General features: G+C 42.1%; 1 protein-coding gene across 6 annotated transcripts in view; it reads right to left on the bottom strand.

Moving 5' to 3' along the window:
- The window catches only part of MORC1 (MORC family CW-type zinc finger 1), a 178,542-nt gene extending 160,133 nt beyond the window's left edge, over positions 1-18,409 (bottom strand). For 5 of the 6 annotated variants that reach the window (XM_033943801.1, XM_033943804.1, XM_033943803.1 and 2 more), the window contains exons 1-5: positions 18,290-18,409; positions 14,729-14,782; positions 5,479-5,513; positions 4,050-4,118; positions 2,421-2,511 (exon numbers count right to left, since the gene is read on the bottom strand). In XM_033943801.1, the coding sequence (XP_033799692.1) occupies positions 2,421-2,511; positions 4,050-4,118; positions 5,479-5,513; positions 14,729-14,782; positions 18,290-18,354 (314 nt within the window). In that variant the 5' untranslated portion in view covers positions 18,355-18,409. Of the gene's footprint in view, positions 1-2,420; positions 2,512-4,049; positions 4,119-5,478; positions 5,514-14,728; positions 14,783-18,289 lie in introns of those variants that run through there. The other variant, XM_033943807.1, reaches the window with a different exon arrangement.
- Between the last annotated feature and the right edge of the window lie 8,371 nt (positions 18,410-26,780).

The following is a 26,780-nucleotide window of genomic DNA, read 5'->3' as shown; positions in this document are numbered from 1 at the left end:
ACCGTTGACCAGTTGGATTTCTCACTGTTCATTGATTGTCACTGACCAGTTTTCGCTGTTCTGTGAGTTAAGTAGGTCTTCCAGCACTCCTGTCTAGACTGAATGTGGAATAGGCAAGTATGAATTCTCACATGCAAGTACGAATGATCACTGTTGACCAGTTGGTTTCTCACTGTTCATTGATTGTCATTGACCAGTTCATTGTTCTGTGAGTATTATTGCTCAGTTAACACAGCACTTTATCTAAAACCTTGTTTGCCTGATTTACCTGATTACCCTGCTTTGCCTGATTACCCTGCTTTGCCTGATTACCCTGCCCGGCTCGGCCTCCACAGCCAGGCGAGGGATGCTAAGGCGCAGGTCCAGTCGGTACATCCCTCAGCTAGGGAGTCACCCATATGTGGCTGACTCATCCTGCTTGTCCTAGGAGAAAGTGTAGTTACTTACCTGTAACGTAGGTTCTCCGTGGACAGCAGGATAGTCAGCCACACAACCCACCCGCCTCCCCATACGGCTGACCCGGCCACAGCTAGGAACATCCTGGGGATTAGGGGGAAGCAGGGGGAAATGGGTAGGGCTCGGGCATGCCCAGTGGGGCCCGGGCACTGCACGTGCTCAGAGAAAAAAAAAAAAAAATCTCTCTGAGCTATTGGAGAGCTTATCCGCAAATTGGGAGGTGTTGGGACAACACCCATATGTGGCTGACTATCCTGCTGTCCACGGAGAACCTACGTTACAGGTAAGTAACTACACTTTCATTCCTTCTTGAGACTAGTACTTAAATTTCCTGAAAATAATTTACCACCAGTACATAAACTTTATTATTTAAATATTCCTAAAGAGGATAAAGGAAAAGGAACCGTAGCAGGAGATTTAGATCTCACAGCTATCCTGGAAACATCTCAACAAGAAGAAATTATGGGAAGAGCAACTTTATTGGTAACCTTTGTTTTTCAACAAGATAAGGAAGCAGTTCTTCGTCTATTCTATAAGACTGACAATTCAGAATTTCATGGTTCAAAAGTCTCAATTTTTCCTGATGTATCAAAATGGACTCAAGATAGACGAAAGAAATTTTTAATTTATAGTCAGTCAATTTTGACTATAGGAGCAACTTTTCAGTTACGTTTTCCCTGTAAATGCTGTATTACCTATCAGAATAATAGATATATATTTTATGAACCTGATCAGTTGAAATTTTTTCTTGAGGGTAAGGCAGCTGGTTAAGCTCCAATCCCCTCCATGCCTTTTCTATTAACCAGGATGATAATTTAATTTAAACCAACTGTTTGATCTCCTAATTTAATTTGAATGAACATTTCTTGAAAAACCAACTTCCCTTGGAGGTGTAGGATTCTCTCTCCCTAGTTTGTGGACTATGAACTTAGTTAAATTTGTGAAATCTTTGATTTATAATTTATGTTATGTTTCTTCTTAAATGTTTATTTCTATTACATTGTTGTTTAACAATTTGTAAAATTATAAACAAATTAAAAAAAAAAAAATGTGTCAGTTTTGAGAATTTATATCTGCTGTCTATATTTTGCACTATATCTGTCTATTTTTCTATAGTTACTGAGGTGACATCATTGAAAACACCCCCAATATAAATAATTAACATTTTCTCTGCGTATAGGGTGCTTTGTGGTTTTTTTTAAAATTTTATGATTACCATTATGAAATAATAAGATATTGTGTGTACATGAAAAATAAATGGAAGAAATTGGGGGTGGGGCTATGGTGGGATTGGGGGCAGGGATAGGGCAGGATTGGGGTAGGGCTAGGGTGGGATTGGGGGCGGGACTGAATATTAATAGATGTCCCATTTTGATGAAAAAAATAAATGGTCACGTTACCCATAGTGCTCTCAGCAAAAACCATAATACCCTGTAAACTAGCTACAAGACCAGAACCAAGATGAAGAACCCTCTCTAAAACCTCTTCCTGTAGACCTTGTTATACTCTGCCTCCTTTAGCAAACTCCTACAGAAAACTCTTAACTTTATTTTCACTCATGCTGACCACTAGACTCCTCCAGATAGGACAGGCCTGTGAGAGGTCTCTACCTTGTCACACTGTCCCAGCTTCACTTGGTGCTTGACCATCTAGCCAGGACTGAGGTGCAATACCCAAGATGAGCAATCAACTGCATGGACACTCATCTACTGAAGCAGGTCAAGCTTCAAGGTGCATTTAATACCTGTCTTTATCTGCTGGTAGAGGGGTATAACCTGTGTGTGCTAATGATCTGGTGAACACCTCATAGATCCTCAGTCACACCAAAGAATTGAAACAATGTGACCAACACTCAGATTTCATAGTTCAATACCATAAGACTCAACTTTTCGCAGGTGAACAACTAGGCAGGTTGGATGAGCCATTTATGGGTCTCCAATATTATAAGAAAAAAAACAACTTACGATTTTAGGCCGTTGCCATATTGGCCAATGAACCTAGATCTAGAAGTGCGTTTAGCAGATCTTCCAAGGTAAATGAGATCCACAGCTTCCTCTGAAAAGAAATAAAGTTCTGGAGCTTTTATAATCTACAGTAACTATAGCACACACGTAAATAATGGGAAGATTCAAATCTGGAGTGTTAAAGTTCTCCTGGAAGGCTCACAAGGAAAAGTACCAGCAGAGCACCTGTAAGTGCTCCACGTTCTGATAAAGCCATTAACTAATCTTTTACTTTATGATTGCAAAACATGAGAGGAAAGGTCAGATTTACAAAAGGCACATTCTCATCTTGTGCTATATGCATTTTTAACTTGAAACTTAAAGTGTGCATTCATTCAAGTGCTAAGTGCATAGCATAGAATAGGAAGGGAAATGACATGAGACAGCACAGATCACTTAACATCAACTTAAGTACATGGATATTATATGTCATGCATGTAGAAGGTAATTCTCTATCAGGGCACCTATTTCAGACCTATTCTATAAAGAAAGGTATGTGTCTACTTTTCTTTATAGAATACTTGGGCAAGTGACCAAACATAGGTAAAGCATGACCATTTACAAAAGTCTTATAGCATGTGTAAATGACTGCCCCTAGAAATGTGCTAGAAGATTTGTAAATTATAGCATTCTATAACTTATTCATGCACTTGTATGCCCCATCCATTCACTTGCCTTCTGGCAAAGTATAAGACATGAAATCACGGCATGTATTTTCCTGCTAGCTGTTATTCTATAAGATGCTATTTGGACAGTTTCTTGCTCCCTGCTACTAAATGGCTCTTTATGGAATTATCTTCACAGTCTGTGGTAAAGGGCTTTATTCTGCATTAACTGCATGGGCAGATACTGAGAATACCCATACATTAACGCAAAGGCTTTGCAGCTACTGTGTGTTAATTTTTGCAACTAACATGGGGTATCTACATTTTTACCCCACATAAGTAAAAAGTCCCCTGCCAATCCAACATATGGAAACACTTGTGTTAAATGCTAGTAAAAGCATGAATGCTGCACAACAGTGTGAATATTTTTGCCACAATTATCAAAGAGCTCCTTTTCTGTGATTTAAAACACCGCTTCAAACAGGGGAATGGCTTTGAAATGTTTCTTAGCTTATCTTTGAAATGTTTTTCACAGCTTCTTCAAAAAGAGGTTAAGTCAGAATGGTGTGAAGAAAGGTAAAGGAGGGATTTCCTTGAAGAAGCCGTGAGGCGAAACATGTCGGACTGACAGGTCCTGCATTTAAGAATTATACAAGAAATATTTTATAGTTAATACGGAGCACAAAATTTAAAACACCAAAGCAGGTCTGATGACGATGTGAGTGCTCATATCTTTGTGTAGCCAAAAACACTGGGCTTGCAAGAGGCACTTTTGAAGGCTATGCAAAAACTTCACTTTGAGAGATATTTTTAAGATTTCTTGAAAATGTGATATAGATACTATCTTTACATGTGGAACATATATTGAACTGACAGTATATTTGTTGAATTTGGCTGCAATGAGAGTTACTAAATAATTACAGAGGCATGTCTTACAATTAACAATGTTTCAATTAGACTAAAGCACAACTGGTAATTAACTTACTAGGGCTCATGCCACAACCATCGTCCAAAAAGGAAACCATGAATCCACCTTGCAGCTCTGTACTGTCCACTGTAAAAGAAGAAAAACACTCATTCATTTAGAATTCTCAAGTGCTTGAGTTTGTCCTCTTAGAAAGAGGTATGGCCCATTCATCTTTCCACAATTGCCTTTCTCAATGACTGAAGAAATGCCAGCCACTTGGCAGCAGTGGAAGGCCATTTTCAAAAAGGACATCTAAGTCCGACTTAGACGTTTCCCTTTTAGTAAACGTCCAAAGTTGGAAACACAGGAATGTTCATTTTTGAACAGGACATCCAAATAATTTTTTCCGAAAATCACCTACTTGGACCCTTTTGCCGCCAAAATGTATATTCCGCCAGGACATCTAACTTTGTCATTTTCGACCTCAAAAATGTCCAAGTTAGGAATGCCCAAATCAGCACTATTTAGATGTGGAAGGGGTCACCATCCTAATGGACTGGCCACACAGACAGAAGGTACTGCTATGAACTTCACATAAAAAGTGGCAGATATACATCTCACCATACACCCCTTATAATTTATGCTGAGCCCTCCAAAACTTCCCCAAAACCTACTATATCCTCTTGTCTACCATTCCAATAGCCCTTATAATTGAGGGAGCACCTACAAGGCTGTATAGTAGGGTTTTGGTGGGCTCATACTTAACACCAATGTAGTGGTTAGAGTGGATTATGGGCCTGGTGCCTCCTCTCTATGGTCTATTACCCCATCCAACAGGTTACTTAAGGCACCAGTGTGATGCTCTACTAGGCTTTCCCATACCAAAGCAGGTATGTACTCTTTTATTTCAGATTTTTTTGGGGGTGGGAGAGGGTCAGTGAGCATTGGAGGAGTGTGGGGGTTCATACCTTCATGCATCCAGTGGTCATCTGCTCAGTTTGGGTACCTTTGTGGCACTGAGATGCTTCTAAAACAGGTCACACTCCAAATATCTAATTTTCATCCAGGACATTTTTCAAAAGGTTTGATTATCCCCGTGAGATGTCCAAGTCTAGCCTACCCAAAGCATGCCTCTTAACATAACCCCTTGAACTCTGGATGCACAGCGGGTGAAATGGTTTTGATTATCAGTATTTGGACATCCTGGTGATTAGGACATCCAAGTGCCGACTTAGGTGGGTTTTTGGACGTTTTCATTTTTTGATTATGCTCTTGATAGTGTAGTTTACCTGCTTACTTTTGGAGGGAGGGGAAAAAAAGACAAGAAATTCATATGTTTCCCCCCTTCATTGGGGAAGGGGGGAAACATATCTGTGAGGCTCTGCCATGCCCACTCAAACAATACTTAAGGTTGCAGTCATAAGTTTTAGAACATCCTGGCTCCTTACATCAGGATTAACAATTCTGTTCTCTTACTTCACGAGTCGAAAGCAGCAACTTTACTTACCAGAAAAGATGTCAAGTCTTGTGGCACCTGCATCTCTGAAAGGAAAGTGCAAAACTATTGAAATCGTGTAAACTTGAAAGCCAATTAAGTTTCAGGTCGATAAATATACACAGAAGCTTAAAACTAGAACAAAACAGGGGGCATAGTTACAGTACATCACCAAAAGAGATAAGAAACTTTTGCCTGTCCTGTCTCCATTTGGTTTCTTTCCCCTTTCCCTTTCAGAACTAGACCTGCCAGAACTCCCTACTATTTTCACATGAGGCCCTGATGTTCTAAGCTGCTTTTTACTTCTCAGTGTCGGGTGTTAATCTTACTCCCAATGCAGCAAGAACTACAATATTAGCTTAGGGAAATTAGGGGTGAAATTGCATTAAGGGATAGCACTATGAGCATGAAAAATACAAGCAGACACCTGAGCTTTAAACTGCTCCTGAAGTAAAAACAAACAAAAAAAAACAAAACCATGCTAAATTTTAATGTGTCTTTTTACTCATCTTGTAGTGTCGAATCTTTACTTTAGTCCAGAGCTGGAGTAAAGATGCAACAAGGGAGCAAAATGCTCATCTGAGATGATAAACACTTCACCCCAGAGGTCTTATAGCCTAAGTGAGCCAAGTACCACCCCCTAAAGACAATCTGGTCCAGAATACCACTGGTCGGGGCATCTCAAGCTCAAGCATCTGGCATAGGGAGCCCTGGATCTGAGAGCCTCAGAGGTCTTGTAGCCCAAGTGGGCCCAGTTACCACCCCCATTAGACTTTCTGGTCCAAGATACTAGTGGTCAGAGCATCCCTTTCTAGCCCTTCCCCAAGCAATTATACTTACCTAGTCTGGGGAGGTATCCAGTGGCATACTCATCCCACTGCCATTTTTAAAAATGGCCACGCCTGACCCCTAGCAGTGTATTCGCATGCACCACTACATCTACCAAATAAGGCAATGTCTCCTTTATTAAGAAACACTATCTAATTAGCATCTGAGAATGATAAAATGTTGACTTGGGAATCCTATTTTAAAAATAAGGATGTTGTCTTCTGTGGGGCTAAAGTTCAAATATTTCTAGATGCTGCAAGAGCAACTCAGCTGCGCAAGCACTTTTTTGTTTATCACTGAAACCCTGAATTTTTGCTGTGAGTGCTACAGTTTTCCTGTAAGTGCCCAATTTCTTGGTATAACCACTGGGGCAATTCTATAACAATGAGGCATGTCAGAGTTGTGCGCAGAGTGCCAATTCTATTACAGCATCTGCAATAACATAGTAAGGGGGGTGTGGGGGCAGTCTGCTCAGGGCACCATCTTGGTGAGGGTGCCAGCACCCCTCTTCCTCTCTGCCCCCCCCCCCCGGGTTCATCTCAATCCTCTCCCTGCCACGCACGTGCATTCACTTCCCTCCCCCACCCACCGTACCTCTATTTCTTTGCTGGCACGAGCAGCAACTCCAACCTGTTGCTCGCACTAGCGTCGGATCTCCCTCAGACATCACTTCCGGGTTCCGCGTCTAGGAAGTGACATCAGAGGGAGAGCCAACGCCGACAGTGAGTTGGTCACGCCGCTTGCGCCAGGGAATTAGCATGCAAAATTTAGGCAGTTTTCTGCAAGCAACTTGCTGGTTCAGATATAAGGCCCTAGCATTCAGGACTACTACTAGATACATTGCACTAGAATTTAAAATACTAATGACCCCTAAGGTATTGTATGAGGGAAGACCAGCATATTTTACATCTCTTGTTCTTCCCTACACACCAGCATGCTGTCCTCACTCATTAGTACTTCCTAATCCATCATCAGCAAGACAGGAGTTAACAAGTAACGGTGCTTTTTATTTCCTGGCATCTGCCCTCTGGAATTAATCCCTACCATAACATCTCTGACTAGAGAATTAGCTTACTAACTTTCATGCCTCTTTAAAAATTTACTGCCCGATATTCAGCTGGCAACACCAAACCACCTCCCCGATGGGAGCGCCAGGACTTCTAAGTGTACTGGGGGGGGGGGCAAACCTCAGAGCGCAAACCTGAAGGCCTGAAACTGGCAGAAGCTGCGGCACGCATTAGTCCTGCACGCAAATGTCGCCATGGGTTTGTCGGCACACCAGTGTCTGGTGTGCTTTAGTTATGGTACCCTTTTTTCTCAGGTTTTGAAGTACAAAACTAGAAAGCAGAAGAATTACTTGTGTACTATCCTTCGAAAGACTGTAGCTTTCCTACATACTTTTCTATTGTTATCCATTTTTATATATTGTAAACCACTTTGAGTTGTTTTACTAATTGACATATCAAATTTTCAATATATGATAAACAATGAGCCTAAGTGCACCATGCAAAGCACATAACTTATATGATTTGATAAGTTACAGTACATGCATAAGTTAGAGATATACCCATAACCATACTCTGCCCATGTATATGACCTCTTGCATTATAGCACTTAGGTGTGACCTTATAGAATGGCATTTAGTTCCTTTACATCAGCGGTCTCAAACTCAAACCCTTTGCAGGGCCACATTTTGGATTTGTAGGTATTTGGAGGGCCTCAGAAAAAAATAGTTAATGTCTTATTAAAGAAATGACAATTTTGCATGAGGTAAAACGCTTTATGGTTTATGAATCTTTCCTTTTGGCTAAGTCTTAATAATAATATTGAAATTTATAGCTAAAGAGACATATGATCAAGAAACTGTTTTATTTTACTTTTCTGATTATGATAAACATACCGAGGGCCTCAAAATAGTACCTGGCGGGACACATGTGGCTCCCGGGCCGCGGGCTTGAGACCACTGCTTTACATACATACATACCTGCAAATTTTGACACCTCTAATAAACTAGCATCTAAGGGCTCCTTTTACTAAGCTGCGTTAGGGCTTTAACACGCGGAATAGCATTGAGCTGGCGTTAGTTATAGCTGCGTAGTGCACGCTAATCTGTTGCATGAGCTAAAAACGCTAGTGCACCTTAGTAAAAGGAGCCCTAAGTGTTCACACCAAGCATAGAACTGCCTAGATCCTACAGAGAATGAGTTGCTTTTAATGAACCATAAAATAAATGTTTCTGTTGCTGAGAGTCCGTCCTAAATTGGGAAATATAGGACTAGGGATATGTACAGTTGTCCCTCCATATTTGCAGGTTTGGCATTTGCGACTTCAGTTATTCACAAATGTTCCACCCTCTTAAACAGATGCAGTTCCTCTGTTCCCTGAACTTTTAGTTGTTCCTCCTCACCTGCTCAATCACACTGTTTTTTTTACATTAAAATTGCTGCACTGACTCTCACTGTCTGCTCTCTCCAAACTACTGCTGATATCACTGTGGGGCTGGCTTACAAATCCTGTGCCCAATGAGACATTGGGACTGATGATGACATCACTATGGGGGGTGTCTTTTAAATCCTGTGCCCAGTCAGACAGTGGGACTGATGCTGACATCACTATGGGGGGTGCCTTTTAAATCCTGTGCCCAATCAGACAGCAGAAACATAGTAACATAGTAACATAGTAGATGACAGCAGATAAAGACCCGAATGGTCCATCCTGTCTGCCCAACCTGATTCAATTTAAATTTTTTTTTCTTTTTTTTTCTTCTTAGCTATTTCTGGGCAAGAATCCAAAGCTTTACCCGGTACTATGCTTGGGTTCCAACTGCCGAAATCACTGCTCATCTACACTCTCCCAGCCATTGAAGCCCTCCCCTGCCCATCCTCCACCAAACGGCCATACACAGACACAGACCGTGCAAGTCTGCCCAGTAACTGGCCTTAGTTCAATATTTAATATTATTTTCTGATTCTAAATCTTCTGTGTTCATCCCACACTTCTTTGAACTCAGTCACAGTTTTACTCTCCACCACCTCTCTCAGGAGCGCATTCCAGGCATCCACCACCCTCTCCGTAAAGTAGAATTTCCTAACATTGCCCCTGAATCTACCACCCCTCAACCTCAAATTATGTCCTCTGGTTTTACTATTTTCCTTTCTCAGGAAAAGATTTTGTTCTACGTTAATACCCTTTAAGTATTTGAACGTCTGAATCATATCTCCCCTGTCTCTCCTTTCCGCTAGGGTATACATATTCAGGGCTTCCAGTCTCTCCTCATACGTCTTCTGGCGCAAGCCTCCTATCATTTTCGTCGCCCTCCTCTGGACCGCCTCAAGTCTTCTTACGTCTTTCGCCAGATACGGTCTCCAAAACTGAACACAATACTCCAAGTGGGGCCTCACCAATGACCTGTACAGGGGCATCAACACCTTCTTCCTTCTACTGACTACGCCTCTCTTTATACAGCCCAGAATCCTTCTGGCAGCAGCCACTGCCTTGTCACACTGTTTTTTCGCCTTTAGATCTTCGGACACTATCACCCCAAGGTCCCTCTCCCCGTCCGTGCATATCAGCTTCTCTCCTCCCAGCATATACGGTTCCTTCCTATTATTAATCCCCAAATGCATTACTCTGCATTTCTTTGCATTGAATTTTAGTTGCCAGGCATTAGACCATTCCTCTAACTTTTGCAGATCCTTTTTCATATTCTCCACTCCCTCTTCGGTGTCTACTCTGTTACAAATCTTGGTATCATCTGCAAAAAGGCACACTTTTCCTTCTAACCCTTCAGCAATGTCACTTACATACATATTGAACAGGATTGGTCCCAGCACCAAACCCTGAGGGACTCCACTAGTCACCTTTCCTTCCTTCGAGCGACTTCCATTAACCACCACCCTCTGGCGTCTGTCCGACAGCCAGTTTCTGACCCAGTTCACCACTTTGGGTCCTAACTTCAGCCCTTCAAGTTTGTTCAACAGCCTCCTATGAGGAACTGTATAAAAGGCTTTGCTGAAATCCAAGTAAATTACATCTAGCATATGTCCTCGATCCAGCTCTCTGGTTACCCAATCAAAAAATTCAATCAGGTTCGTTTGGCACGATTTACCTTTTGTAAAGCCATGTTGCCTCGGATCCTGTAACCCATTAGATTCAAGGAAATACACTATCCTTTCTTTCAGCAACACTTCCATTATTTTTCCAACAACTGAAGTGAGGCTCACCGGCCTGTAGTTTCCTGCTTCATCCCTGTGACCACTTTTATGAATAAGGACCACATCCGCTCTCCTCCAATCCCCAGGAATCACTCCCGTCTCCAGAGATTTGTTGAACAAGTCTTTAATAGGACTCGCCAGAACCTCTCTGAGCTCCCTTAGTATCCTGGGATGGATCCCGTCTGGTCCCATCGCTTTGTCCACCTTCAGTTTTTCAAGTTGCTCATAAACACTCTCCTCCGTGAACGGCGCAGAATCTACTCCATTTTCTCGTGTAACTTTGCCAGACAATCTCGGTCCTTCTCCAGGATTTTCTTCTGTGAACACAGAACAGAAGTCTGTGAACACAGAACAGAAGTATTTGTTTAGCACATTTGCTTTCTCCTCATCACTCTCCGCATATTTGTTCCCAGCATCTTTTAGCCTAGCAATTCCATTTTTTATCTTCCTCCTTTCACTAATATATCTGAAAAAATTTTTATCTCCCTGTTTTACATTTTTAGCCATTTGTTCTTCCGCCTGTGCCTTCGCCAAACGTATCTCTCTCTTGGCTTCTTTCAGTTTCACCCTGTAGTCCTTTCTGCTCTCCTCTTCTTGGGTTTTTTTATATTTCATGAACGCCAACTCTTTCGCCTTTATTTTCTCAGCCACTAGGTTGGAAAACCATATCGGCTTCCTTTTTCTCTTGTTTTTATTGATTTTCTTCACATAAAGGTCTGTAGCCATTTTTATCGCTCCTTTCAGCTTAGACCACTGTCTTTCCACTTCTCTTATGTCCTCCCATCCTAACAGCTCTTTCTTCAGGTACTTTCCCATTGCATTAAAGTCCGTACGTTTGAAATCTAGGACTTTAAGTATTGTGCGGCCGCTCTCCACTTTAGCCGTTATATCAAACCAAACCGTTTGATGATCGCTACTACCCAGGTGAGCACCCACTCAAACATTAGAGATACTCTCTCCATTTGTGAGGACCAGATCCAATATCGCTTTTTCCCTTGTAGGTTCCGTCACCATTTGTCTGAGCAGAGCCTCTTGAAAGGCATCCACAATCTCCCTACTTCTTTCCGATTCCACAGACGGAACATTCCAGTCCGCATCCAGCAGGTTGAAATCTCCCAACAGCAGAACCTCCTCTTTCCTTCCAAACTTTTGGATATCCACAATCAGATCCTTATCAATTTGCTGCGATTGAGTCGGAGGTCTGTAGACTACACCCACGTAGATAGAAGTTCCATCTTCTCTTTTCAGAGCAATCCATATCGCTTCTTCCTCTCCCCAGGTCCCTTGCATTTCGGTCGCTTGGATATTGATCTTTACATAGAGAGCTACTCCTCCACCTTTATGACCATCTCTGGCCTTCCTAAAAAGATTATATCCCGGTATGTTTGCATCCCATCCATGTGATTCACTGAACCATGTCTCTGTGATAGCAACAATATCTAGATCTGCCTCTAATATCAGGGCTTGCAGATCATGAACTTTATTGCTTAGACTGCTAGCATTTGTGGTCATCGCTTTCCAGCTATTTTTCAGCGATAATCTCCTTTTTTGTAAGGATTTTTGTGTCGTTTCACTTTCCGTTGCAATACTAAGAAATGAGTTGCTGATATTGCTTATGTTGCAGCCTTTACTACTATCACATCTTTTCTTTTGCCGGGGTGGTCTCTATAATTGTCCTTCGTACATACACCACCCCCACCTTCTAGTTTAAATGCCTAGAAAAATATTGTCTAAATTTCTCTGCAAGGTTTCTTTTTCCTGCTGTATAATATGTAGCCCATCAGTGCAATATAGCTTCTTGTCCTTCCATGTATTTCCCCATCCTCCTATGTACCTGAAGCCTTCTTGATGACACCAGGCTCTGAGCCATCTATTAAAGTCCTCTGTGTTTTTCACTCTTTGCTCTCCTTTTCCATATGCAGGCAGTATTTCAGAAAAGCTAAAGTCTTTACAAAAGGTTTCACGCCCTCACCAAGCTCCCGAAAAGCTTTCTGTGCTGCAAGTGTGGAGTTGTTGGCCAGGTCATTTGTTCCCAGATGGATAACAACATCAGTGTTAAAATCCTTAGTTTCTTCCTTAATTATAGTCAGTATTTGCCTGGAACTCCTGGTAGCTGAGGATCCTGGAAGACATTTCACTATTTTGGTCTCCTCGCCTTGTGTTCCAAGGTTAATGCCCCTGATGATGGAATCCCCCAACAGTAATAGTTTTCTGTTTTGGGCTTTTTTATTTGTACTTAGGGTGCGCTTGTTCTCTTGAGTTACCTTCATTGGTTCCAGTCCCACCTCCCTTCTGTTTTCCTGAGTATCGCAGTGCACTAGTGGAGCGAAGGAATTCTGTAGAGGTAATATTAGTGAAGGTGGATGTTTCTGTGTTACATGTCGCAGTCTTCCTGAGCCTACTGTGACCCATTTATTCCTGGGCTGTTTTATTCTTTGAGGTAGAGGTGGTAAGTTGGTATGATTTTGTGGAGTGATGGAAGCTGCTTTAATTGTATTCAATTCCTGTTTAAGTTTGCAGAGCTCCTCCTTAATACTGGCAAGTTGAAGACAGATGGGGCAAGCCTTAAGAACTGCTACCAACATCACTACAGGGGCTGGCTCTACGAATATGGGGAAGAAAGTTATTTGTGAAATTATGGTATTCGCCAGAGGGCTGCACACCTAACCTCTGCGAATATGGAGGGAGACTTGTACACCTAATTAGGTGGGGGACTGAATTTCTTTTCTCCATTGTGTTTTCCTTTCTTATTGCCCATGCCTCTCTTTGATGTGGGCTAGCTGGGTTCTGTTCCATTTTCCTTTTTCTGTGATAGGATATAAAATCTTTACATTGGTAATAAAAAAAGAAAACACTATCTTATTTGGCAGGCTGACCCTTGCCAGCCGTGAGAAAGGAATGCTGGGAGGTCAGGGCTTTCCAAAACCCGGACAAACTACCAGGTTTTGAAAAGCCCATCCGGGTACTTAGACAGTCCTCTAAAAAGAGGATGTGTCCGGGTTTTCACGGATGTCTGGTAGCCCTATGCTGGATGTATCCCCTGATCAGGTAAGTAGAACTGATTTGGAGGGGAAGGGCTCTGGTTACACTGGAGGCACTCAAATTCAGGGCTTCCATATGCTAGGTGCCCTAGACCAGATAGCCTCGAGCGGAAGGGTTGGGGGAGGGGTTGACAATTTCTGTGGGTGGGGGTAGAGGACAAGGGTCAGGGAGTATGACCTGCTGGATGTGAAATTTGGGATTAAATTCTATAAATAAAATATGAGCGCTACACATTATTCTATAAATGATGCACAAAGTTGGGCACCGCTTATAGAATAATAATAATAATTTTATTTCTTATATACCGCTATACCCTAAGTTCGAAGCGGTTTACAATGATGGTCATGTCGAGATAGAGTACAGTGTAACAGCGGGAGACATATGTTTACAACAAGATACATATGTTTGAACAAGATAAGAGCTAAGTATTGGAACCAGGAATTTGAGATACATAAGTTTTGGAACATGATATATAAGATGCTTTGGTATTTCTGGATGAGCAGGTGCTGGGGGTGTTTACAATAAGGTACAGGATATTAACAAGAGTGGATATTAACAAGAGAACAGGTACAGGATGTTTACAATAAGATACAGGATGTAACACTAAGGTACAGGATGATACAATATGAACAGTATACAAGAGATCAATGCTGTTTACATCTGGATATATACAATGTGCATTAGCACAGCATTAGCGCTTAAGAGCCAATTTTAGGCATGATGATTTACATCAGATGAAGCTGGTATAAATCCTTGTGCCTACATTAGGCCTAAATTAGATCTGCCTTATTCTATAACACTGTGTGCAAATTCTAGGAAGGCCCATGACCTGCCCATGCCCCTCCCATCGCCATGGCCCTTTCTGGATCCACACACACATTTATAGAATACTGACTGGAACGATACACAAATTCAAATTGTAGCCAATAAGAGCCAGTAATTGTTAGTGCCCAATTACTGGCATTGATTGCCTTCTTGTCCAATTAAATTGTGCATGCAAATTGGGTGTAAATTCCAGTTTACACATTAAATTTTGAGCACCATACCTTCCTTTCTGCACATGAAGCAATCCCACAGGGTGACAAAAAGGGAGACATTTTACTCATGATGCAAGCAAACCATTACAGATTATACCACAGTAGTATCTACTGCATTTATATATATGGACAAGCTCTTACCGTGCATTGTCTATCAGTTCTGCAACAGCCCCAAACAGGAATTCATGGGTAGTACTATAAAAATGTAAGGGATAAAAAGAGACCATGGTCATACAAAGGGCGTTGAATGCACCCTTTAAGGGTTCTGTGGAGCGCTGTCCCACTCCGAAACCTACTTCTGAAAGAATAACAGCAGCAAGAGAAACAAACAAGCAAGACTGTTCTAAGCCAGAAACGTGCCTCATGCAACACCCCCATTAGAGCTCATATCCCACTCACTGTGCCACAGCAAAGCAGGGAAGGTAATGGATAAGACAGTTTTGGCGCCCCCATCTTCCTTGCACCCTGTATGGCTGCACTGTCCATATGTAACTCGCTACAGCCCTGCCTGCAAGGCCCCAGAGCTTTCAAACCAGACATGCTAAACATAAAGTCGCTTTTGTAGGTTGTCCATAGGAAGAATAATTTAATAATGGGCTACATAACTTGTGCAAGTAATTTAGCCAATTTCCTAAGGGAAAGCACATCTTGAAAAATATCTTTCAAGAAGTATGTGCATTATTTACACCAGTGTATCTCAAACTGTGTGCTAAAGCACACTAGTGTGCTTCCTGAGATTTCAGGTGTGCCACGGTATACTGGGGAGGAGGAGAGACACCAGCACCAGCTGACTGCCTACAGGACATGCCTCTCATGGCGAGAGGCGTGTCCTGTAGGCAATCAGTGGGCACCAGCACCTATCCTTCTCTGTGACATTCTTCCCATCTGGGACCCCCACTGGCGACTCAGGGCATGCCTGGAAGGCCTTCACACACAGGCAGATGACATGATGATGTCACACATGCTCGTGATGTCATCACGGCGATATCTGCACACTTCCAGGTGCCTCGAGCCACAGCTACTACCTTTAGTGTGCCGTGGCTTGAGAAAGTTTGCAGGACACTGATTTATACTTTCTCTTTGGTACGAACAAATTTCCTAACTTATATTGCACTCGTGTTTAATTTGGAAAGTACATGTATAAGCTCAAAACCCCACCTCAGCTCCATCTAGAACAGGGATCTCAAAGTCCCTCCTTGAGGGCTGCAATCCAGTCGAGTTTTCAGCATGCATTGAATGCATTGAATGCATGCAATGTGCATGCATTGAAAGCAGTGCATGCACATAGATCTCATGCATATTCATTGGGGAAATCCTGAAAACCCGACTGGATTGCGGCCCTCAAGGAGGGACTTTGAGATCCCTGATCTAGAACCACCTTCAGCTAGGTTGGATTCACTTGGACATATATATAGGGTATATGTGCATAAGTTTAAGTGCATATCCCCTAGGCCAGGGGTAGGCAATTCCAGTCCTCGAGCCAGGTCAGGTTTTCAGGACATCCACAATGAATATGTATGAGATGGATTTGCATGCACTGCCTCCTTGAGATGCAAATCTATCTCATGCATATTTTTTGTGGATATCTTGAAAACCTGACCTGGCTCCAGCTCTTGAGGACCAGAATTGCCTACCCCTGCCCTAGGCTATTTAAAAAAAAGACTGTTTGTACAGGGCTTAGTTGGAACTGATACTATGAAAGCCATTTTCAATAGCGCATCTAAGTCTGATTTGGATATATTGAGAAATGCACCCAAAAATCGAGAGGCAAAAATCATCCATTTTGAAACTGCTAGACATTCATCCCGAGTTGCACTACACTTCCGCCAGCAGTAATACTTCTTGGTTGCGGGCATGCCAGCCAAAATATGGGGCTAAGGGATGCCCCTTCCAAGCTTTGCTCTGCCTATTCACCTCATCTGCCCATGGTTCCAGCAACTGCACTTGACATTTGGAGACTGCAATCTTCAAGTGTCAACTGTAACAGACGAGGTAGGTAGGGACTTCCTGCTCCTCTTACCCAGAATGGTAAATGTAGCTCATGCATATCTCTTCAAGACTTCACCTTAGCTTAGTTTAGCAGTTTTATATTTTTATTTCATGTGAGTGTGTGTGTGTTTTTATACTGCCTTCCCAGCAACCAGGTTACTCAATGTCACTTATAAAATCCACACAATAGAGAATATTATAATCACTTGTATCTGGGTTTGCAACTGCTAAATGTACATAATCATTTTTGGGTTTTTCAGTAGTCTGTAAACCATTAGATAAAAAGCAGTATGTTATCAATTTGCAAGTCACCTGGAAGAATTCAGCATAAGAGTGAAAGACCTGTAGGATATAGCTAAGTTTCTCAGCAGTTGATCACATTCAGGAAGTGGGGGTAATAGTCACCGATCGAAAAATAGCTGCTTATTGATCTCAAAAGATACAGAAAGCTTAATTCTCAGTTCGAGCCATGCTGACAGAATATGTAATGTGTAGGAGGAAAGAAGGCTTGGGAGCAACCTAAGCTGGATGATATGTTTGCTGCCATGAAGTAGCTTGAATAAATCTTTGATCTACAAAGTTGGGCAGTGTGATGGCTCTTATTAATGAGGAGAACCCAGGGATAGGGAGAAAAAAAGATTCTATATGGGACTTGGCATCCTGTATTTAGGGAAAGATAGGACATGGTCTTCAGCCTCCAGCAGCCTTTTTCCCTTTTGGTTGAATCCTCCAGTGCTGCTATCTACCAGGTCTATAGCTGCCTGAACCCAGAGTGGAATACTGGATCCCAAGGGAATCCAGAAAGAGCACTAGAAACAGGAGCACAAGGTGTTGAGAAGATGCAATGCAGAAGCACAGCCAGCAGGAGCTAGTACATAAGAAGAGTAAGAAAAATTAGTGTCCATGGCAACATGGCAACCAGGTGACACTAGGAAGTGAATACCAAGCTGTGGAAAAGAGACTTAACCTGAGCTAGATTGATGAAGAGATTCAACCAGGAAGATGGCCTCTGAGAGGACCACACAGGTATTATGGTTTGGTATTTATCAGGATTTCCCCAATGAATATGCATGAGATCTATTTGCATGTAGTGCAGATAAATCTCATGCATATTCATTGGGAAAATCCTGAAAACCCAATTGCGAAGGCCGAGGTTACTTTAGCACATCTACTGAATCCCCTGCTATAAATGCCACCACATGCCACTGCTGTCTTATCTACCTATCTATATGCTATTAAAATGTATTATTGCATGTGTTAACATTGTAATGCAACATACTATAATTTGTATTGTGATATGTTGACATTGTATAATAGAATAACAAAATGAAGTCAAGTGTAATAATGTATCTAACTATTAAGTCACTGTTAGCAGCTCTCAGACATAGCTTTTACTTTTAAACCTTGGGGGAAGGGGAGGGGTGTCACTGATTCAAAGCAACACATTCAGCTGACTTGGGATGCTTTTAAATTTGCCTTCTTTTGCAGTTTTAGCGGAAGACAGCGATTAGAATGCAAAAAGGATTAAAGTTAGCCCCGATACTCTTTTTTACATTAATATTGGCCCAAACGCTGAGGAACGGAATGGGACAAGGGTGCCCAGTCAGAAGTAAACAAACCCCGTCCCTTGGCTCCCGTCAGACCCAGACTTAAAGTGTACATATTGGACCGCAGTGCCATGGACGGAAACAGGTTAGAGCTCAGCACACTCACGAGTTAGCGTGCAAATAGTCCAACGTGAGCTGCGCTCTGCACAGGCTACGATACTTTTCCCCCATTTGCACGGCTGCGAACTCACACAGTCTCCGGCAATCAACGCGCCCACACTAGAACAGCAGCACGTGGGTGAGTTGTACTAACGGCCCGCCCTCTATGTCACGTGCTGCTTCCCCGGGGGTTCCGCGAGCGCTGCAACATCTGCAGCTTGTCTCACGTTTTGCTTCTCTTTTCTCTGTGGTGTATCGTTACAGCAATGCGATTTTCGCTCCTAGCGCAGAGTATACTGCCCAGCATGATCTTTGGAGAGAGAAGGCTCAGGTTTTACTTTTTCTTCAATAAAGATTTACAAACCTCCCCCCCCCCCAACCACATTTCCCTATGTTCAAACTTCGTTGAGTGTAGCGCTTGCCCTAGACGAGAGCACTTTTAAGTCTAATGCCCTGCGCTTTTAGTTCTGTGGGGTCGCGAGATCCTCTTTTTAACTTCTACCATCACCCTCTGGCATCTGTTCGCCAACCAGTTTCTAATCCAGTTCACCACTTTGGGTCCTAGCTTCAGCCCAATCAGCCGTCAAGTTTGTTCAAGAGCTTCCTATGAAGAACCGTGTCAAAAGCTTTGCTGAAATCTAAGGGCTAGATTCTCTAATCCTCCAATCCTGTGTGCCACTGGAGGCAGGCACACCGATTTGCCAACCATCTGCATGCAAATGAGGGCAATCGGAGGCAGGCCCCCAACCGACTACAGGGATGCTAAAGCCCTGACAGTAGTGACAGGAGAAACAGCCTCTTGTCACTACTGTCAGGGCTTCTGCAGGCTTTTTAAATTTTTTATTTATTTTTTATTTTTTTCCTGTTTTCCAATTAAAAAAAAAAAAATAATAACCCCCCCTCCCAACAAGTGACCCAACCCCTCCCCCCAAAAATTTGCTCCTCAGCTACATTTAGAAAAATTATGGCATGAAGGTTCCCACTCCCTCCTGCCATGTCTAGAACTACTAACCCCCATCCCAACAAGTGCCCCTAACCCCCTCCGTCCCCGAACCCCCCTCCAAATTTGCCCCGCAGATGCATTGAAAAAAATTATGGCAAGAGGGTTCCCATTCTCTCCTGCCATCGGTCCCACCCAAAAACTAAGGTAACGGCAGGAGGGATGCCAACTCCATGATGCCATCCCCCCCCCCCGGACACCCCTCCCCGTACCTTTAACGGAGCAGGAGGGGTGCTCAATCCCTCCTATTCCAATGCCTCCCGTGACGAGTCTGAGGCCTTAGGCAACACCCCGGTGCATCATGTTTTGCACGGGGTGGGGCCTAAGGCCCTGATTAGCTGAGGTGCTTAGGGCTCCTCCCAATTTTCTCCGTGAACGGTGTGGAATCTACTCCATTTTCTTGTGTAATTTTGCCAGACAATCTCGGTCCTTCTCCAGGATTTTCTTCTGTGAACACAGAACAGAAGGTATTTGTTTAGCATGTTTGCTTTTTCATCACTCTCCACATATCGGTTCATAGCATCTTTTAGTTTTGCAATTCCATTTTTCATCTTCCTCCTTTCACTAATATATCTGAAAAAATTTTTGTATCACTTTTTTTTACATTTTTAATCATTTGCTCTTCGGCTTGCGCTTTCGCTTGGCTTCTTTCAGTTTCACTTGGTAGTCCTTTCTGTACTCCTCTTCTTGTTTGTTTTTTTTATATATTTCAGGAATGCCAACTCTTTTGCCTTTATTTTCTCCGCCATTAGTTTGGAGAACCATATCAGTTTCCTTTTTCTCTTATTTTTATTTTCTTCACATATAGGCCAGTCCTAATTTAACAATTAAGTTAGATGTTCAACTGACACTATTCTATAACTTGTGTGCCCAAATATGCATGCTCATCAAAAATTTGGGCACACAACTTAGTGCATAAATGCAAGGGATGTATAAATGGGGAAATATGGGTGGAGCTTCTACTACATATGCAACTTACAGAATACTGTAAAATACACACATCCCTGCTGCATGTATGTGCCTGTAGTTAAGCCAGGTGTACATGTGGTATAACTATGGGCACAAAAGTGTAAGGCATACTGATACTGGGTTTTGCTGGTATTCTATAATGGAATCTGGACATCCTACAGGTGCTCAAACAGAGGTACCTAGTTGTAGAATTGCCCCCTTAATGCACAGTAAAGAACCTACAAAGACAGGCAGTTGTAGCTGCTGGTTCGGCTGAGTCATAAGAACATAAGAATTGCCATACTGGGACAGCCCGAAGGTCCATCAAGCCCAGTATCCTGTTTCCAACAGTGGCCAACCCCGGTCCCAAGTACCTAGCTAGATCCCAAGAAGTAAAACAGATTTTATGCTGCTTATCCTAGGAATAAGCAGTGGATTTCCCCAAGCCATCTCAATAATAAATAATTTAAAAATAATAATTTTATTCTTGTATACCGCCACACCCCAAAAGGTTCTAGGCGGTTCACATCCAATTAATTAAGATCCGTGCTCACACACGGATTTACAATATTTTGAGCAGAGTTACAGCAGTAAAGAAAGGGAGCGTGGGAGCGATAAACAGAGTTTTATCAAAAATAAAAAGCAGCAATAAAGAGAGGGAAGGAAGGTAGAGGAAAGATAGGAGAGAGATCATGTAAGGGGAGGGGGGAGCAAAGGGGGGCCGGGGGAGAGTGGGAAAGGGGGTAAGTGCAGGTGGAAAGGGGTTAAAGGGCCTATTCTCGGAAAAGGTGCGTTTTGAGTAATTTTCTGAAGCTGAGGTAGGTGGGGGCCTCGAGTACCATTTGTGCTAGCCAGGGGTTCAGTTTAGCCGCCTGGTAAGCAAAGGTTTTGTCAAGGAATCTTTTGAGATGACATAATTTTAATGGACTTCTCTTTTAGGAAATTATCCAAACCTTTTTTGAACCCTGCTAAGCTACAGTAACTGATTTCACCACATTCTCCGGCAATGAATTCCAGAGTTTAATTACACATCACGTGAAGAAATATTTTCTCCAGTTCGTTTTAAATCTACTACTTAATAGCTTCATCGCATGCTCTCTAGTTCTAGCATTTTTGGAAACAGTGAACAAGCGATTCACATCTACCCTTTCCACTCCACTCCGTATTTTATAGACCTCTGTCATATCACCCATGAGCCGTCTTTTTTTCCAAGCTGAAGAGTAAAACAAGCTGTCACTAAGCATACGGAAGATGACTGATAGATCGTTTTAAAACTCACATGAGGAATTCTCTGGCAGAAGAGGCGTAGTGGTTAGGGATGCTTCCTCATCACCCTGAGGTTGTGGGTTCAAGCCCAGTGCTGCTTCTTGTGACCCTGGGCAAGTCACTTAACCTTCCATTATCCCAGGTACCATAGTAAGATTGTGAGCCCACCAGATAGGGAAGGTGTCAGGTCAAAAGCGCGCCGGGACAAAGGCACGCCCAGACAATTGAGCGCAGCGCGGAGGCGCGCGCTGCTCAAAATTAATGTTTTTAGGGCTCCGATGGGGGGGCGTGGGGGGGAGGAACCCCCCCACTTTACTTAATAGACATCGCGCCGTGTTGTGGGGGCGTTGTGGGGGGTTGTAACCCCCCACATTTTACTGAAAACTTCACTTTTTCCCTGTTTTTAGGGAAAAAGTTAAGTTTACAGTAAAATGTGGAGGGTTACAACCCCCCAAACCCCCCATAACGCTGGTGCGATGTCTATTAAGTAAAGTGGGGGGGGGTTCCCCAACAAAAACCCCCGTCGGAGCCCCTAAAAATAGTAATTTTGAGCGGCGCGCGCCTCCGTGCTGCGCTCAATTATCTGGGCGCGCCTTTGTCTTTTGCGCCGTTGTCTATGAACCGATAGGGAAAATACTTATGAGTACCTGCTTAGATTGTAGAACTATTGTGAACCATTCAGATGGCTGTAAGCTGATGGGTGGTATATCAAATATGTAATTAATTTGAACTTATAATTGACTTTGAGGTTTGATTCAACAGGTTGACTGTGCACCTGACATGTATAGTCTCAAATTATATAGGCTGCTGGATTGTTTTTTTTTATTAAGTGATCGTTTTTGTTACTTTTGAATTATATATGTTTGTTATGTACTTTGGATAAAGGCAGACTATAAATTATTAATAAAATCTAAATTTTTCTATATGATAACTGGGCATGCCCAACATTAAGAGTGCCGCCAAGAAAAGAATATACAACATGACACTGCAGAACTGGCCAAGAAACAAAGGCAAAAAAAAAAGAGTGCCGCCTATGCATTTACAACTCATTACCGTATTACCGTATAAGGAAATTGGGTCATTAGGGCATAGACAGGGGGTGGGTAAGCAGAGTGGGCAGACTTGATGGGCTGTAGCCCTTTTCTGCCGTCATCTTCTATGTTTCTATGTATTTATCCCCCCATTTTTTTTTTTTTTTACAAAACTGTAGCACTGTTTTTAGTGCTACGGCTGTGGCATTAACAGCTCCAACGCTCATAGAATTCCTATGAGCGTTGGAGCTGCTACCGCTGCAGCCGGCCCTAAAAACTGCTACGGTTTTGTAAAAGGGGGAGTTAATGTACAATAATGTAGTGGGACCTGAATTTATTGCTGCATCCAGTGGTGAGAGGCAAATTGAAAGCAATAGTATGGCCACAGGGAAGAGGAACAGCAAAGTGAGGAAGGATCTCCCATCATTCGTTGCAAATTCAAAGGAATAATTTACCATATAAGTGCAAAGAGTCCAGTTTCTGCAGGTCGAAGGCAGTTAGTAGGAGCCTGTTGTGTCTAAAGGACTTCTAGAGAAGGCAGCAGATGAAAGCCTCTCAGTTGCCTAAAATATTTTAATTTAAAAAATATTTTTATTGCATTTTAACACAATCACATGTATAAATAAATCAAGGATATTTTACAGTTAACAATATCACTTACAATCAATCACAAATAAATAAAAAACAAGGATATTAAAATGATCCTTACAATCAAATCATAGATGCAACGGGGAGTAAGGCATCTATGTTATCAATTCAAAGTTTTTATAAAGTCATTTATTCACAGACAGTTATAAAAGCTCCATATAGACCAGCTATCAGATCAAATTTTGATTATAAAATCCTATTAAGTTTATTTGTTTATATAATATATTCTTCATAATAAAACCAGTTGGAAAATATTAGATTAAAAAGAAAAATTTTCTATTGGTGACCAAGAGCTCCTTTTACAAAGGCGCGTTAGGGCCTTAATGCGCAGAATAGCGCGTGCTAAAATGCCGCGTGTGCTAGCAGCTACCGCCTCCTCTTGAGCAGGTGGTAGTTTTTTGGCTACACGTGCTAATCCAGTGCATGCGCTAAAAACGCTAGCACACCTTGGTAAAAGGAGCCCCAAATTTTATTAGATTTGAAGCTTTTGTTAACAAAGGAGTTGTTTTTGCACTCAGTTGCCTAAAATAAAATGCATTGTCTTTCAGTGGCACAGGTGTGAACTGATATTTCAAGCTGACCTGTGTGTGGCCTTCATAAATTGCTTCCCTTTCTTTTTATCTTTTCTTGTTACAGTAACAAAAGATAAAGAGAAATGTTAATTGCTTTGATCAAGCATGAAGAAAAATTAAAAGTATGAGAGAGAATGAACTTGAAAGGTAAAATTGCTCAGCCCTGCTTTACAGGGGACCTTCTCTGCCCAAAACTCTTAATTCTTTCAGCATTAAGTATAATAATTAACCATAAAATTATAGCTCGGCAATAAAATTTGAAATTGAGGTCATTGCCTGTAGCTCCTTTACCATATATATTCCTACACCGGTTCATAAACAAAAGGCTGGTGGGTTTCGCTGGAGAATCTTTTGGTGGGCAAATTAATATCCATGTAATAAGGTTTTTAAATATTTTTCTTCCCTTCGTGAATGCTCCTTTCAGCGCGTATGGGAGCACTTTTGGAACACTATGACTCCACTGGCTCGTAGCCGCCTGTTGAACTGTTGATATTTTGGTTTTTATTCTCCTCCTTATTCTCTATGGCTGAGCTATTGTACCTGATTTCATTGGTGGTTCCTGTCCTAGTCTGTGGCCGAAGGAGGACCTGAGGTGGGGGGTTAGGGGGGGTTGTGGTTTGTTTTGTTATTTCTGGAAAATTGTGAGCTTATTCTTTGTATTTTCTCTTGTTTTTGTTTCTTCTTGTTGAGCTCAATAAACATATTTTGACAATAAGGTTTTTTAATGGCATATTTCTATCCTATCAAACTATGGGGATTTTTCTAGGAAGGTGTACTGACAATTAGGATTCTGTTAGTAACGAGAGACAAATTTCACTGCCCAGACACTTTTCTACTTCAGATAATTTAACAGCAGCCGGGAAACTGGCATCTCTGTGGTCTTGTAGACCAGTGTTTCCCAACCCTGTCCTGAAGGACCACCAGACAGTCGGGTTTTTGGGATAACCCTAATGAATATGCATGAGAGAGATTTGCATATAATAGAGGTGCAAGGCATGCAAATCTCCTCCATGCATATTAATTAGGACTATCCTGAAAACCTGACTGGCTGGTGGTCCTCCAGGACAGGGTTGGGAACCACTGTTGTAGACTACTTAGTGGGGGAATTCTATAAATGACACTGGAAAACATTGGCACTAAGTGCCATTCTATAAAGGGCACTCCAAATTGAGCACTTAGAGTCAATTCTCATGACTAATGTTGTGCACTGGTATTTATACAAGCTGAAACCTGATGTAAATGCCAGGCTGAACTCATGGCATTTCTACATGTAAATGACCCTATTCTGCAAAATTGTGTGCAAATGTTTGGAGCACCCTCGATCTGTCTATGCCTCTCCCCTGGTCACGCCCTCTTTTGAGTTGCGCACTTTGGAATTTAGGCACATGGGGTTATACAGTAAAATATATAAAATAACATGTAGGCAGATGCACGTGCAACTCCAAATGAGTGCCAATTAACTGCAACTATTGGCTATTAAGGTCTATTCATATTTGATGGCTCATTATCTAACCACCTTTTTACAAAACCGCAGAAATGGTTTTTAGCAGAGGCCGGTGCGCTGAATGCTTTGCACTGCTCCCAACACTCATAGGAACTGTATGAGTGTCAGAGCAGCACAGAACATTCAGCACACCATCCTGTGCTAAAACCCGCTTTCATGGTTTTGTAAAAGGGGGAGGGGGTAATTTAGTTGTGCACGCATCTTGGATCTGAAATTTTTAGCACCATATATAGAATCCGGGGGGTTAGCTTTATGTCGCTCTCTGTCAGATTGTGGGAAGGTATTTTGCTCTTTGAGGGCAATGTTTACTTTTTTTCCATTTTTATCTTTTAACTTACTCCACATTAGTGTGTGCTGAATAAAAAAAATTATACAATTATTTTGGGTGTGTCATTTGTGAAATGACAAATGTATTTTCCTGTCATTTTAAAACTGACAACATCCCTAATGGGCAATGAATGCAGTTAAGGAACAGGGGATCATTGAAGTAGAAAAACATTTAATTAATTTATTTACAATGACTTGATATATTGCCAATTTCAGTACAGCGAAGTAGTTTACAAAACAATAAATTCGTTGAAAGAATCAATGAGAGGGGGTGAAAGTAGAAGGAAGGGAGCCCTGGAGCATTATATAGGGCAGTGTTCTTCAACCTTTTTACACCTATGGACTGGCGGAAATAAAATAATTATTTTGTGGACCGGCAAACTAATAAGACTGAAATTTTAAAAACCCCATTGCCGCCCTGTCCTCGCGAGCTCGGTCTTGTTAACCATCTGATCCCATCCGCACAAGCCTCAAATAGTTATGATTTTATACTGAACATATTTTATTAAAGTATAAAAAGAAACAATATTCTGTACAATTGTCATTTTATAAATATAAATAATACAGGGCAAGATCAACAAAACCCCCGTCTCCCCTCCCCTTCACATATATCCCCTCTACTATCAAGAAAACTGAATAAGCCAAATTATTACAGAATGCTACACAAATATCATGCTAACAGAATACCGCAGTCACACATGGCAGGAATAGTGTTAGGGGGAGTGCAACTAGGGCAACTGCCTCCAGGTCAGAGAAAGCCCTAAGCCAGCTGGAAGCTAAAGACGCACTGCCTGGGCTTTGCACTCCCCAGTTATGTCTAACATCAGCTCTAGCAGGATACATATTTTAAATCTGATATATTCTAATCACAAGATAGAAATAAAATTATTTTTTTCTACCTTTTGTCGTCTCTGGTTTCTGCTTTCATCGTCTTTTCACTTTTTCCATCCAGCGTCTGCCCTCTGTCTCTTCAATCCAGCATCTGCCTCTTCCATCCACTGTCTGCCCTCTACCCTTCCCCCTCCCATATGGTATCTGCGTTCTTTCTATGCCCCTCTCTCCTACACCAGATCTAGCATCTTTGTCCCTCTTTCCTTATTTTTCATCTGACCCCCCTTCCCAGCATCAATCTCTCTCTACCTTGTCATTCCTCTGTCTCTCCCCTTTGCCTCATCTGATCTCTCCATTCCATCCTGACTCCT

The sequence above is a fragment of the Geotrypetes seraphini genome, chromosome 4 (assembly GCF_902459505.1).
Source record: "Geotrypetes seraphini chromosome 4, aGeoSer1.1, whole genome shotgun sequence".
NCBI classification, from domain to species: domain Eukaryota; kingdom Metazoa; phylum Chordata; class Amphibia; order Gymnophiona; family Dermophiidae; genus Geotrypetes; species Geotrypetes seraphini.
Note: the sequence above shows the minus strand (reverse complement) of the source record. Positions and strands in the feature narration are given on the sequence as shown.